The sequence below is a fragment of the Actinia tenebrosa genome, unplaced genomic scaffold, assembly GCF_029948245.1.
Source record: "Actinia tenebrosa isolate PJP-AT-01 unplaced genomic scaffold, QUT_ActTen_1.0 PGA_scaffold11__36_contigs__length_13525064, whole genome shotgun sequence".
Lineage (NCBI taxonomy): Eukaryota > Metazoa > Cnidaria > Anthozoa > Actiniaria > Actiniidae > Actinia > Actinia tenebrosa.
Window position 1 is genome coordinate 2,067,627 of NW_028292571.1, and position 15,045 is coordinate 2,082,671.

The window sequence follows — 15,045 nt, forward strand, 5'->3', positions numbered from 1 at the left end:
CTACTAACATTGGACACGTATTCTGATAAGTCTGGTTTTCTCGTGACTCAAAAATGGTTCTTTTTTAGGGTTCCCCTGGCTTACCTGGACAACCAGGCAAAAATGGAGCCAAAGGAGAACAGGTATAATCATTTTTTATTTATTACGAAAATAAGTAACACGATTCAGGAAATGGACCGATTAATTATTTTGCTGCTGTTTTTGCTTGTTAATAGGGTGATCAAGGAGGTGAAGGACCACGTGGAGAGGATGGCGAAAACGGCAAACAGGTACATGATACATAGACATGAATTCAATAGGCCTTCTGCAATAGATTGACACGTGATTGTTACTGGATGGCAAAAAAATTTGGACTTCCTTTATTTAAAGATTTTTTTGCTGGATTACTTATGTCGTAACCAAAACCTTTTCAAAAATACTTTTTCCAGCCTTATAAGATACTTTCGATTTCAAGATACGAAGCAGTTTAAAATTTGTTTGCCATCCAGCTAAGACTTCCCCAAGGAACCTTGAGCTGAATTGATTCGTTATCAAAGTCATATATCTGCACGTGACTGTTCATTGTTGCAAAATTCCTATTTAAATATGAAAAGACAGGCCGCTTATAATAGCTATTCAAAAATCTCAGTTACTCTTAAAACGATTCAGTTCACGAAAAACAGACATCATACCATCCTAGACAACGCACACCCTATCAATTTATCGCAAATATCTTCTATATTAAGTTCAGGCTATGTTATGTCGATTTATTTTATATTGATTCAACAATTTTATTTGTAGGGCGCAGATGGTGGTGACGGTGGGCGAGGACCTATTGGCCCCAAGGGCCTAGCGGTAACTAAAATTCAATTTTATTTTTAAATACAATCTTACTTTTGATTAGGCTGTGGACATCTTCTCCTATATTTCGTTGATATTCTTTGTCATTTCCCTGATCAAGGGTGAACGTGGTGATGATGGAGCAGCAGGTGGACCTGGAACAACCGGAGACACGGTAAGACCTGAGGGGGAAAAGAAAGAAAAAGAGGCTAGCTCAATGATGGCACCAAAATCGTGCAACTTCTCAAGCAGGCCAATGCTCGTTTTACCCCTCAAAAATCTCTTCTGGTACATTGTAGTGTTCCTACGATTCGGTACAAACATCTCTGTTTTGTCATACTCTTATGTGGATATTCGTACCATAATTCATCATGTTCGTTAAACTCAGAAAAGGCCTACCAACGAGACTTTGATGTGTAGTAAGATATAACGTGTAAAAATGGTATTGTGAGCAACACTAGAGTTAATTTAATCGTTCCTTATTTCTTTAGGGAATGCGTGGTGATACAGGTGTCATGGGAAAACCTGGTCTGCAGGGACTTCCGGTAAGCCTTTCACTTTGATTCCTAAAGAGCAGATGCATTCTACGTCATTGCAGCCATCTTAGTTGACGATAACAAGGCGTTCCTCATTAGCTTCTCTTGTTAGATCAACCAAGATGGCGACTGTTTCATTGTTATTCATTTTGATTTTGAGTCACGTGGTTGCACACACTCTATTATTTTGTAGTTAGTATTTTTGATTCATAATTAACTGTCCAATAAATTGAAATATCTTAAATAATTATTGCTATTATTTATAATGTACACAGGGTTCTGCAGGCCCTGCTGGCGCAATTGGTCTCGTAGGCCCACAAGGTGGAAAGGTAAAGACAACATTGTTTTGTTAAAAGCGTTGATTCATTCTAATTGCAAATATCTCCTTATTACCATATTAGGGTGTCAGAGGAGAACGTGGAGCAATGGGTTCTTTAGGAGCCACTGGTTTGATTGTAAGTTTCTTAGCCAAATGTATACAAATACATTGCCATGTTTAACAATGACACGAATATTTAGTAACACAAATTAATATATCGATCTCAGGAGTAAATTAGTAACTTTTTCATGTATACACTTGGAAAGGTTTCAGGTTTTTATATCTATTACTCAGTCTTGCATTTTGTGTTTATCAGGGTGATGTTGGTGCTGCTGGTCCAAAAGGAAGTATTGGAAGCCAGGGATCATCTGTAAGCTCTTGTTTTACGATTATCTTTAATTATCATGTTTGCTCTAGCACCAAGAAGACAACAACAAAAATAACTTATTGAAACAATTTGTATAACTAGGGAGAACAAGGAGGTCCTGGAGGACGCGGTCAACCCGGCCCACCTGGCCCAACGGTAATTACCTAGATATCGTCAAATGATTACAACTTGATGTTTTGTGTCTGCTAAACTCATCTACATGTTTGTTTTTAAAGGGTCCTGGTGGAAATGCTGGCATACCTGGCCCACCAGGTCAGCCTGGATCTAAGGTATACTTTTTGTTTTGTGACTACAGGCAAGGTCGAGTGCGATGGGTAGTAGGTGGTAGATAAGGTGGTCTGATGGGTGTTTGGGTGGTTTAATAGGTAGCTTATCGTAGATCGGTAGGCATTAGGTTCACTTTCCAGGCTTTCCAGTATTTACGTAGAAATGTCATTTGGCTTCCTTCCATCTCATAAGACCAATTCTAGATTCCAATGTCATCTTTTGGGTATCATGGCAATATTGGGTCATAAAACCAGTTGAGTTTCCCATCCTATTTACACTAATTTTTCATTCACATTGACAGGGACCTCCAGGAGATTCTGGTGCACAGGGCGAGTCCGGAGAGGATGGAGCAAGAGTAAGATATTATTTCAGTCCTAACTTTGCGCTGTAAATTGCTTCAGTGGGCTTAAACACAATTTGGATCATGTATAAATTGAGGCAGTTGGTTAGCTGCTTCTAAGAGGAATGCGCAAGTGAAGAAAAGAGCAAGTGAACGAATGAAATGAGCCAAGGGCTAGTTAATAGGAAAAGTGGCTCGTGCTATTGTTGGCTATCTTTGAAACATTTAGTTATTGGTAAAATGTAATGTCGACGTTCATTGTATTTCGATTTCAGGGTGTTGCTGGCAAAGTTGGGCCACTTGGATCTAATGGAGGCGTTGGTGCTAAGGTAGGAGACACGCTGAATACAGCTGCATGATAAGTATTGGGCTTTTTCCAATGAAAGCAAAATTGAAAATTTCCTCTTTACTGATTACAGGGACCTTCTGGATCAATTGGTTTGCCTGGTGACTCTGGCTCTGGCGGACCAAGGGTAAAGTTGAGATATTTGTCTTCAGTGAAAAAATTTGCAAAACGGTGAAAGGGACACGATGAAAACGTGGTCACGTCTGCCGTTTGCGGGAAGAAGATGCTAACGTATTTTCCATAATATGTAAAGAAGAAATTTGGAGGGCGGGAAAACTCAAAATTCACTGCAATATAACAATATTTTTTGAAGTATGACATACTGATCGTAATTCTCTCATATTTGTGACCCATGAAATTTGGTTGCGGTTGGTTTGGTTGTGGTTTGGGAAAAAGGGGCTGTACGTAATCGCTTCTTTGTCAAAATTAAAGTCATGTTTATTCACTTGGCATATGTTCAATTCTATCGTGCAAGATATATTGCAAAATTTGCAATTTATTTAGCAGTTACATAAGGTAGTAAAAAACATTGAAACTAAGTTCATTTAATTTTACAAGGGTGCTGTTGGTCTTCCTGGACAACCTGGTTTGGAAGGTCCTCGTGGTTTCAAGGTATATACTTGTTTCTTTGATGATTATGATGATGGTGGTGATAATTGGCAATATTGTATATTGATGATTACATTGTGCGAATGATATGAAGGTGATGGGGATGTAATGAATGGCGATGATGATGATGATGATGATGATGATGATGATGATGATGTGATAAATGGTGATGATAACCGCCATTCGGTTAACCTTTAACTGGACCAACACTCAGGGTCTTGAAATAACAGAGGAGAAGGTGCTACCTTTGTAATTACATATGCAAATAGCCTATGGCTAACAAGTCTGTGGCTCTCGTTCCATTATCGAATTGGAATTTAGGAGTTGATTTTTGTGTAGGGAAGAAAAACAAACAAACAACGCTACTCACATGCGACACCGAACCCTGGGGGTCTTGACGAACCCTGGTCGCATTGAAAAGAGGCGAGCGCTTTCACCGCTAAGCCATCTGTGCTTCCCATAACTGACTGACAAAATGATAATATTACATGATAAGCCGATTTTGGGTTGTGGTCATAACTGATGCGACGAAGATATTGACGACGATATGATGAGCAGTGATAGTATGATGGTCATAATTGCTGAATGATAATACAATGAAGTATTGCCCTATAATGGTATCATATAGTAAAGATGACAGATATAACTGATATCGAAGAACGTAATTGTTATCATTATATTAATGGTATTCATGTTTCTATGAATTAGGGTGAATCTGGTGAGGCTGCTGCTAACGGCAAACCTGGACTTCCTGGACCAGCGGTATGGAGTATATTTAACAATTATTTGCCGAAGGCGATGTGAATATCGGGGAATATTTACCGAGACGCGAGTCTCTTTTAATATTTTTAAGAGTTTTTTTTTTTTTCAATTTCACACGAGCGTGCGCGTGTGCGCTTTCATATTCACCTGCAGGTGAATATTAGAGATTATCACATGTTAAGAATTTGATATCGTTTTTATTCACGAGTTTCCATCTGATATCACGAACGAGTTTTGTTTTGTTGTTTAGCGGCAAAGGATACCGGACCGTGAGCGCGGGCAGATACTAACAAAATACCGCCCGCTCAAACAGCCGCTCTGAACGCACGATTTTTTAGGATACCGGACCGGAAAAAAATAAACTACCTTACTATGCAATATCATTCTTTGCGTGCAATATCATTCTTTGCGTGCAATATCATTCTTTGCGTACAATATAAAGCCTTTTTATATCTTTTCATTCAACAGGGCTCAATCGGTGCAATTGGTAAACCAGGCGCCCCAGGAATCGCTGGTGCCGATGTAAGTATGATAGAGGGGAGCTGTTAACCCTCTATTAAACTATGGTAAAAGCTTATGTTACATAGCATGAATGAAACATCTTAGTTCGAGCTGTTTGTGACTTCAATTACACGCTTTTAACGGTCCAATAAAATGAATGAAATTAGTTTGTTTAAAACTATTTAGATTTCATAGAAGGATAGATAATGTCGTATCAGCAGCAGAAATGGATAGAGAATAAGTATTAAGGCCGTAATTCATTTACTTGTACTATATTTAGATGTTATTAGTAGTTGATGTGCTTAGATATTGATTGTGTACTCGTATTTTTGATAAATATGACAAAAAAATCCTTTCAGGGGCCAACTGGAACTTCGGGAGCCGCTGGTGCATCAGGAAGACCTGGTAGGAAGGTTAGTATCACTAAAAAATTTGAATTTAAATCTGCTGTAGTAATCCCAATCAGTCAATCCTACCTATGCAATCGATGCATAAAGACTTTGGTAAAAATAAGACCTGGATTAGCTTTGAGCACGTGAGCCCCGTCAAGTTTTAAGTCTGTTACAGGCTAGGTTCCTGATTGGCACGACTATCCAAAGTTGAAATGCATTGTTTTGATTCAGCATTTTTATTGTTTTTTTGTTTTTGTTTTTTGTTTTTTGTTTTGTATAAATAGTTTAAGTGGCCCGGTTATAGTCTTGCACTGTAAAGGGGGACTCACTACTTTCTTTAACAGATTAAAATAATTGGAGAACGTTTTGAAAATAAGCTCAAAAGTCAGCATTTTATTCGTTTAATGAATCGAAAGTCGTCCTTAAACGATGGCAACCACAAATACAACGATAACTTAATTGAATTTCTTTTTTTTCCAAACTTTGACAAAAGGTTGCTTTTCACCTGTTGTTTTAGGAAATTCAAAGAAATATATAGTCTCCTTAAATGTTTTAGGATTTTGCCCTGTTGAAGTTCAAAACGTGTATAGTTAAGTTCCTCAATAAAATTTTGAAGGTTATTCAGGGGTTTTGAGTAGCTTTTGTGCGCGCGCACACTATGGGCATGTTCACTGAGTAGGCAGTCTCCTTAAGTTATAATTTATTCCAGGGTATAGCCGGTGACACTGGAAGGCAAGGACGACAAGGTGAACAAGGAGGAAAGGGAGCGGCTGGTAAAACTGGAGAGGCTGGAGCGACGGGTGTGGACGGCTCAACGGTAAAATCTTTAGTTCTTCCAGTCGTTTTTGTCCTACAGCATTATACAACCTATTATAAGGACACATGTTTTTGTGTGTTTTAGGGTATAACTGGTGCTCAAGGACCAAAGGGCGCAATAGGAGAAGCTGGTGCTAATGTAAGTAGATTGTTATTATAGCTATCTGGATATATGGATGCTATATAATGGAGAAGAAAACACATCTGCAACGAAAACGAAAGAGAAGTATATATCATCACAAGGGCAGACTAAGAGCCATTTGAGGCCACAAGATGTATGACCTTTGTATGTCGTAAAAGAAAAAAAGCCATTAAGGTCACTCCAAAGAATTTGGAAATGCAATGTTCTATTATTCTCTACACAGGGAGTCCAAGGTGAAGGCGGTAGTAAAGGTAGTACAGGAAGCGTCGGACAGAAGGTGAGATTTACAGTTTGGATCAGCAATTTTGACTAATCGATATACTTTAACAGATAGATAAACTGCAATCATCTCATTGACAAGAGGATGAAATAGCAAAATTGATTTGGCCACCATGTTTGACATATGATGGTGGCCCCATCATTTGAATCTATGGTGGCTATGAACACTAGCAAACTACCGCAAATCAGAATTGATTCGATAAGAGTGAACGATTCTCTTGTTAGTTACGATTAACTTATTCACGACTCTTGGAAACAAACCTTGTTCACAAACGCCCATTGCAATGCATCATGGGACATCTTGATGTCTCCTTCTCAGGATATTAATATCCTTCAATGCATTATTCACCTCTGTGAAACTCCTTACGATGTAGATACTTTTAAAAATTCAGTAAGTGAACGACATATTTATAGATTTTCTAATGCTATTTATGTTATTACGTTCGTTTAGGGAGAACGCGGTGTGGAAGGTCAACGAGGACCTGCTGGTGCCGGTGGACCAAAGGTAAAGTACTCGATTCCAGCTGTTAAAAATCTTAATATCGTAAATTTTAAGATAGCGTGCATCCTATATCATAACAATAGACCTTGTTAGACCAAATGACCCGTGGTCTGAAATGGAAAAGCATTACGCAGTAATGGTCTATTCTTCAGTGCAGCCCTTTTAAGTATGACAATTTTTGCTGGTATTGAGATATTTAATGCTGTTATTGAATTTAAATTACAGTATTTTTAAAATTGGGTAAATGACCTCACGTGAAATTTACTCGAAAAATGCCATCAAGACTGATGAACCTGACTGAAATAATGCATGACATCTTTCATACCTTTTGTCTTAACCAGTAAGCTTATGTTAGTCAATATAACTTTTTTTCAGGGAATGTTTGGTTCAATTGGAAAAGTTGGACTTAATGGTCTGCCAGGAGGAAGGGTAAATATTTTCTTTGTCGAAACAATCTGTGGTTTAGGCTTGAAAGAGTGCGTGTGGCTTCCAAATTTCTCAACCATAAGCTTATAACATTTTTTCATAAATTGAGCGAATTTTCAAAGTTTTAGACATTTATATGCGAAGCTCATTAAGTAACTTGAAAATGCATGTGGGACGAATAAATATTCTCCGTGATTGACGTCTCAAGCCATTAAATGTCTGAAGGCTAAGCTCAGGTATAGAGGATATTACAGAGAGTCCTGAAGGGGTAAATAGGAGCTGCGATTTGTCTTTTTAGGGCTGGGAAAATTGGATTTTATGAACTGGTGGGAGTGGGATTCACAAAGAAAAAACATCCAAAAAATGGGAAGGGGATTGAGATTTGAGCCGGATTTGATCGAAATGGGAGCTGGGAAATGGTATTGTACATTTCTCAAATATTTTCAAACCTTGCCTTGCGTTTTCAGGGTTCCGTTGGTGACCCTGGACCTTTTGGACCACCAGGAAGAGTGGGCCCAGAGGCAAGTAAACTTTCGATTCTTTGATTATTATTAGTTTGTGTGTCAAATTAATAGTGCACGTATTTTATTCGTTTTATCTTTTCTTAGGGTCCAACTGGCGGTTCTGGTAATCCAGGACAAAAGGTAAGCAAACAAAATCTAAAATGAAATTTAAAATTCTTTTAACGTAATAAAATGAAGATTCGTATAATTAAGATTAATTAGTATTAATAATAAATACGTTCTTTGATTTTGATTTTAAATATTGTTTATTTGTTCTCCGTTCTTCTAATAGGGTGACCGTGGATACCAAGTAAGTAAACCTTTTTTCGAACTCATATTATAAGCTACGGACACACGTGTTTCCCTATTGCACGCAATGTTGCAGGCAATCGATGTTGCAATTTATGTCACACGACGCTTTTTTTTCTCACGCAATTTTGCTGAAGTAGAAAATGATGAAAATACACGCAGCATCATTACCTGATAAATTGTGCGCAATACGGAACCACGTGTGTCGTGACTTTATAGTTTATAGTGCGTTGGAACGATATGTAAGATGAAATAATTCAAAACAACTGCCAATAGACCGATCCCAGCTATGCATGAATGTCCACCCAAACAAAAGGTAGTTTTTTTTTCAATTTGATCATGGAATTAGGGACATAGTTTGCTAGTTACTCGTAAAACAAGGGCACTCATTTGATGTGATTGAAGTTACGGTATTAATACGATTCGAATCTGATTCTGACCGCTGTTAATGTAATAACTGCCATTAAGGTAGTATATGGCATAACACAGAACACAACACAAATGAAAACAACCACCACAACCACGACACAGAATGAACTTTGTTAATGCCATAGTATAATCAATAATATAATGCTAATTTTAAATATATTATATTTATTGATTTTATTTTTAATTTTATTACTATTATTATTTATTTATTTATTTATTTATTTTTTTTTTTTTTGCCTATTTCTAATCATCGTTTCTCCCCCTTTCTTCCTCATTTAAAGGGAACCGATGGATACCCGGTAAGTCATTAACCTATACTTAGAAATCATTCCAAAACGAATACTGTCAATGATTTAATTACTTTATTACTGTATCTACTTCTGGGGCATATGAAGTTCAATTAACACTTATATATAGCCATTTTGATCCCCTGCAATAATAATAAATTAAAAAGTAATTTTTTTTACTAAAATTTAGCCAAAAAACCGTGTTTTATTTAAAAGATTATCTTTTTTATCATTTTTTTCTTGTATTTTTTTAATTAATTAATTAATTAATTTTATATACTTCTTTTTTCTGTGATCTGATGGTTCAGTTGCTATTTTTTGCAATTTCATTGGCTGGGGCGATTCGTGATTAAATCGCATTGCGGAGAGCCAATAAGATTGCAGAAATCATCAGTGTTTTCAAAATGGATATAATTAATGACTTAATTGCTTTAATATTTTATCTACGTCTGCGCACCAGGAATAAGGGGCTGACAAGCGGCTTGAATTCACATATAGGGTTATGCACACCTAAGAAAATTCAAATATATAGGTTGGGTGGAAGGTCGGCAATTACCTGGTCTCTATACAAAGTATAGGCTACAGAAGTAACTTATTTGCGCAAACGAATGTCGTTATTTCCCTCTTACTATGGAAAGTATAATTTCTAATTAACACGTGGTTTTATTTATGTTTAGGGATCCCCAGGTCTCCCTGGCCCCCCAGGACCACCTGTAAGTATCGTGTTACCTCATTGTCATGATTGTATGAAAACCATATGATTTGAGCCGGATAGATTTTATACCGGATTGGTTTGGGGCTTATCATATAATGTTCATCGCGGATAGCGCGGGCAATGCGATGAGGATGGACAATTTCTAATTCTATAGTAATTAGACCAATTGGTTTTCTATTAAATGCGGTTCAGTCTGCTTCCCCCAACCAAGATTATTTTCCACACTTCTTGTTACGAACGTTGTTATTTTTTTATTTTATTTTATTTTTTTTATTATTTTTTTTTACAAATTCTTTTTTGTTTGTGCTTCACAGGCAACGCTTTCATCGGTAAGTATTTTAGTATTAGAAATGTAAATAAGAAATCATAATTATGAAAACGTCCTCACTTTCCTAACTTTGAAGTGGCCACTGAATGCCTCGCGACAAAACATTCCCTTGGCGATATTCTTTTTAGAACGTAATGGTAATAGTAATTCAGAAGCGTATCCAGTGGAGGGTTCCAGTGTTCCGTACCCCTTTCTTTGACATTAGGTTACAGGTTTTCTACCCAAGAAGCATGAAAGGAACCCTTTTTGAACCAGCTTTTTTGTGCTCTGTATTTAATTTGTTACTTCAAATTATGAAATATTTGAGATTTTATCGCGCTAGCTGATTGGCTGGCTACCGTGTTTATATCAGAGGACAAACACTCTGGGAGTGGTAGAGCACTCGAAAAGCAAGAGCAACACTTGGCTATGCCTCGTGTTCCTATGCTTGCTTCACACGTCCTCTACAGCTCCGGGCGTGTTTATATCACAGTAAAGAGACATGCACGCGCGTTTTATTTATTACTATTTTTTTAAATGAATATTAGTTACATTATTTCTTATAATACTTACAATCGATCTTTCTTGTAATGGTACTTCTTTGCAGGCTTGGACATCTGAGGCCATGCAGTCGTACGAACTTGGAGTCCAAAAGACGCCCGAAAACCGTCTCTACAAAAGTCGCAAACCGGTAAGATTAGTATATTCACAGTATTGTATTGATGCAATCAGAGGTTTTGCACCATCACGTGACGGCAGCCATGTTAGATAGCAGGAACAATGCAATAGTTTTACATAAGAAAGAATTCAATAGGACGTTTGCATGAAGGGATTTTATTGTTCTGCCATCTAACCACAGAAAGCCCATGCTGTATAGTGGGTGCGTGGGCACGTAATGGTGCAAAACCTCTATGATAGTGGTTTTACGACAGCTATATTGTGGGGAAATTAAATCTGAAACTTCTCTATACACGTATCATAATGAAATCCTTTCGACTTAGCGTGGCAATATTAGTAGAAGAATTTATTGCTTTATAGAGTTAATACGGTTATATTTGAAGGGTTTAAACGCCTTTAAACATCCGATTGCCATGAGCAATGCAAAATGCAGTAATATGCCAAGAAGGATATTGAACTCACAATATTCTTCAATAAAGTGTTTTTTAAAAAAGAATTCAGGAGGGTTAATTATTTCTTGTGCTTTTTATACTTTTGCAGAAAACTGGAGAATATGAACCAGAAAGTGTAAGTACCTTAACATGTGATTGTTCGCTACTTTTTGCTTTGCTTGCAGATTCAGTTCACATGACGATGTATAATACGTAATTTCTAACGTAGGCGAACATTTAGGTGTTTAGTCAGGTTAAGTGTTAATAAATGCCGCCACATTTCTACCAGAGAAACGGCGCACGTTTTCTGTACAAACCTACATAGTAATGCACGAGTGTGTCATCATTGTTACGCAACCCCTCAGCCTCTCCCACCTCGATCAGCGCATACCAATAAAAACAGTGGTAACAAGATGCATTCTGGTATAGAAATGGGTGAAAATACTGATCACTTGTTTGTCAAGCATGTCCAGAGTATATGTTGTCTCAGTGAGATTTTTTTTTTGAACGCTGGATATATTCTTTTGTTTGCAGCCAACAGAAGCATTTGATGATATTATCACTCTGAGCTTCGAGATTCAAAGTTTTAAGCGTCCCACAGGAACCAAGCTGTTTCCCGCTAAAACCTGTAAAGACCTACACATGTGTCATCCCAACCTACGCAGCGGTAAGACTTCTTTTCTAACCGGTTTCAACCTTCAAATTGTTTCAATTCCATGAAACAATCTCTGGGCTAATTTAGGTCAGGGCATGGCTAATCAAACCCTAAAGCAACCTATGGGCTGATCTAAGTCAGGGCATGGCTAACTCACAGATCGAACCCTGGGCCGGGTTCAAAGCTGGATTAGCGCTAATCCAGGATTAACTCATAGGTCTTATTAAGAGTTAACCCAGGATTAGCACTAATCGGGCTTTGAACAACTGCATGGGTCCTAAACCTTTTCGGCTACGCCACCATCGATTCCTAATAATTCTAAATAATATCCAGTTGTTGTTTGTATGACCTATCGTGTTCCTTGTTTTCTGTTCTAAAGGCAACTATTGGATAGATCCTAATGAGGGCATTCCAGAGGACGCTATCTACGTCTTCTGTGACTTTGAAAACAACGCCACTTGTATCTATCCACAGAATACGTCTAAGGTAAGTTTTGTACTTTAAAAAGACCCTTAAGGGCGCATCTAATTAGGGGGGAGCAGTTGCCCACTCTCACTACACCCCTGGTGTGGCATCTAGTAAATATACATTGTGTATAACCTAGTGACTCAAGATCCCTTGATATATGAATAACAATGAAACGATCGCCATCGAGGAAGACAATGAGAAATGCATTGTTATCGTCATCCAAAATGGCGGCTATGACGTAACACGCCCCAGCTCTAAAGGCCAATAATACACCACTTCACTTGTGACAACAAAGAAACAGGGATTTTTAAAGCGCGATTACACAGAGCAATTTTCTCTGCAACTTGTCTCGCAACCGTGTTGCGACTGGACACAAGTTGCATGAATGTTTACACGGTGCAACGGAGACGCAAACAATTCATCACTTCGGCTCTAGCCATCATCATGACATAAACTTTATTGGATTATGTTACGATGACCAAAAAGTTCGGACATATTTCCGACGTTTTTGGTGACACAATCCGACACGATTTATAGCACGTGACAGCTAGCGCCGAAATGGTCAATTGCTGGTCAAATTGCGCTGTAGGTTACACGCTGCGATGCTCCATGGAACTTGTGTCACAACGCCGTTGCGAGACAAGTTGCAGATTAAAATATTCCGTGTGAACTTTTATTTTCCGATGCGTCAGGTTGAACCATAAAAAGTGGACTAGACAGCTTTAAATACCTCTGCTAGAGTTATATATATTTTGTCTTTTTCTGTTTCAGTCGTTCGAAAGTGCGCGAAAAAATTGGTACTCAGGTCCTGATCAATATAAATGGTTCGGTAAAGAATTACAAGGCTTGGGATCGGTAAGTCTTAGAAGAAAAGTGGTCAGTGAAGAGAAAATCCTCCTTAGAAAGGATTTGATTTTTTTTTTTCTTTTTTGACTTGGTAAACACTGAAAAAAAATCATCTTGAAAAGTGAGAATAGTTTGGCATTGTTTTAGAGGAAAACTGTTCAAACATGATATTTAAGAAAAATACTTGAAAAAAGAGCTGATGTTTCGGTCCCGCATATACTGGTTTAATAAAACACAGCAGAAGAGCGGGAAGAGAAAACTGATAAACCTAAAATGACAATACGATTTTGATGGGAAAGCCAGTCTAAATTTATCGGCAGGCATCTTAGAGGGTGGAACAGAAAGAGAGGCTTCTTGGATATCCAATAAGTTGGTCATTCGAGATTGAATGAAAGAAGATTTTGTAAATGTATATATTTACAAGGGCGCCCATCTAATTTAGGCGACATCTTCGTGCTTGACCTCTTAATGTTTTGTTCCTTGCAGATGAAATACACTTTCGATCCTAGTCAGATGACCTTCCTACGTCTACTAAGCGACAGGGCTCGTCAAAACATTACATACCATTGCCGCAACTCGGCTGCATGGTTCAACAAGGAGAATAGTGACTATACTCATTCCATCAAAATCATGGGCGACAATGGTATCGAATTGCACGCCAGCAGTTCCAATAAATTTAAGCCAACTATCATTCGAGATGACTGCCATGTAAGTATAAACTATAAGGGGCATGGTTAAAACAATTGTCATCTTACGGAGCCCAAATTAGAGGGGAGGGGTGGGGTTAACCAGTGCCTACCACTTCTATAAGACAAATATCAGATTTTGTCTTCAAATACCTCAAAATCTAATAGTCAGGCAAATCTCAGATATGAATGAACTGCGTGTTTGCATGCATGCTTAGCAACATATTTACATCAGTTGTTATATAGGTGGGATCCAAAAAGTGTGGAGTGTCAAACTCAAAAATTCCTGACATTCCAGTAAAGGACCTTATCACGCCTTTAAATTTAAATTAATTTTTTTTTTTTTTTGCAGATCAAAGATGGCAAGTGGCGAAAAACGGTCGTTTCAATCGACACCACCAAACCGCAACGTCTACCTGTCCATGATGTAGCTGTGTATGATATTGGAGGAAAAGAAGAGGAGTTTGGATTAGATATTGGTCCCGTTTGTTTCTCCTAGTCACTTCGTGTTTCTCTAGCTCTACAACGACAACAATTGATAAATTAATTCTTTAGAATTTCTTCCTTTCCTGATAATAGTTACTAAAAATATGGTTTCTTTTTGCGAATGTAAGCTTTGACATTCAACTGTTATTGGGTTGGGAATAAAAGCTGTTTATACTGTACTTTTACATTCAAAAGCCCTAATTACATCTATAGACAGACTGACAGACAGACATTCATTGCATTAGGGAAACAAATTGTGTTCACCGAAAAGGATGTGCTCGATAAGAGACTTATGTTAGTAAATGCTTATTTTCCATTGTATTTTTCTGTATTTTGGTTATTATAAATATAAACTTTATTCCATTTTCCACTGTCTGGAATTCTAGTGAGCTTGCCTTAGGCCCCGTCCACACTATGCCGGATAAATTTGAATCCGAATTATTTATTCGGTTAGGCCTACCGTCCACACTAGTCCGGGCGAATCCAGATTAATTCTTCACCGAAAGCGAATTTTTTCGAATACGGTCTCCAGATTGGAACAATTTTAAAACGCCGGCTAGCCGCATTAGTGTGGACGGAGAACATTTCGTATCCGTAATGTTTCGGATACGATGACGTCATGATTGTCATGGGAACATGGCGGGAAGGCTAAAAATTCACCGCAGGCTCAATTTCAGCTTCGATGCACATGCTCAGATGTGCAATGAAGCGTTTTTGCCGCCTCTGATCGGACTAGTGTGGACGCGAAACATTTTATCCGTTTTCATGTGTGGACGGAAACATTTTTTTCGGTTTCGTAGT

At 37.9% G+C, this 15,045-nt stretch overlaps 1 protein-coding gene across 1 annotated transcript in view; it reads left to right on the forward strand.

The window, feature by feature from the left end:
* The window catches only part of LOC116295454 (uncharacterized), a 55,158-nt gene extending 40,546 nt beyond the window's left edge, over positions 1-14,612 (forward strand). The window contains exons 36-70 of the mRNA XM_031703265.2: positions 69-122; positions 216-269; positions 781-834; positions 941-994; positions 1,311-1,364; positions 1,631-1,684; positions 1,757-1,810; positions 1,991-2,044; positions 2,144-2,197; positions 2,278-2,331; positions 2,631-2,684; positions 2,945-2,998; positions 3,089-3,142; positions 3,574-3,627; positions 4,333-4,386; positions 4,855-4,908; positions 5,247-5,300; positions 5,989-6,096; positions 6,181-6,234; positions 6,461-6,514; positions 6,968-7,021; positions 7,394-7,447; positions 7,912-7,965; positions 8,053-8,088; positions 8,240-8,257; positions 8,967-8,984; positions 9,650-9,685; positions 10,002-10,016; positions 10,602-10,685; positions 11,213-11,239; positions 11,638-11,770; positions 12,138-12,244; positions 12,998-13,081; positions 13,559-13,780; positions 14,111-14,612. Of these exons, the coding sequence (XP_031559125.1) occupies positions 69-122; positions 216-269; positions 781-834; positions 941-994; positions 1,311-1,364; positions 1,631-1,684; positions 1,757-1,810; positions 1,991-2,044; positions 2,144-2,197; positions 2,278-2,331; positions 2,631-2,684; positions 2,945-2,998; positions 3,089-3,142; positions 3,574-3,627; positions 4,333-4,386; positions 4,855-4,908; positions 5,247-5,300; positions 5,989-6,096; positions 6,181-6,234; positions 6,461-6,514; positions 6,968-7,021; positions 7,394-7,447; positions 7,912-7,965; positions 8,053-8,088; positions 8,240-8,257; positions 8,967-8,984; positions 9,650-9,685; positions 10,002-10,016; positions 10,602-10,685; positions 11,213-11,239; positions 11,638-11,770; positions 12,138-12,244; positions 12,998-13,081; positions 13,559-13,780; positions 14,111-14,257 (2,223 nt within the window). The 3' untranslated portion in view covers positions 14,258-14,612. The remainder of the gene's footprint in view (positions 1-68; positions 123-215; positions 270-780; positions 835-940; positions 995-1,310; positions 1,365-1,630; positions 1,685-1,756; positions 1,811-1,990; positions 2,045-2,143; positions 2,198-2,277; positions 2,332-2,630; positions 2,685-2,944; positions 2,999-3,088; positions 3,143-3,573; positions 3,628-4,332; positions 4,387-4,854; positions 4,909-5,246; positions 5,301-5,988; positions 6,097-6,180; positions 6,235-6,460; positions 6,515-6,967; positions 7,022-7,393; positions 7,448-7,911; positions 7,966-8,052; positions 8,089-8,239; positions 8,258-8,966; positions 8,985-9,649; positions 9,686-10,001; positions 10,017-10,601; positions 10,686-11,212; positions 11,240-11,637; positions 11,771-12,137; positions 12,245-12,997; positions 13,082-13,558; positions 13,781-14,110) is intronic.
* Positions 14,613-15,045: the final 433 nt, after the last annotated feature.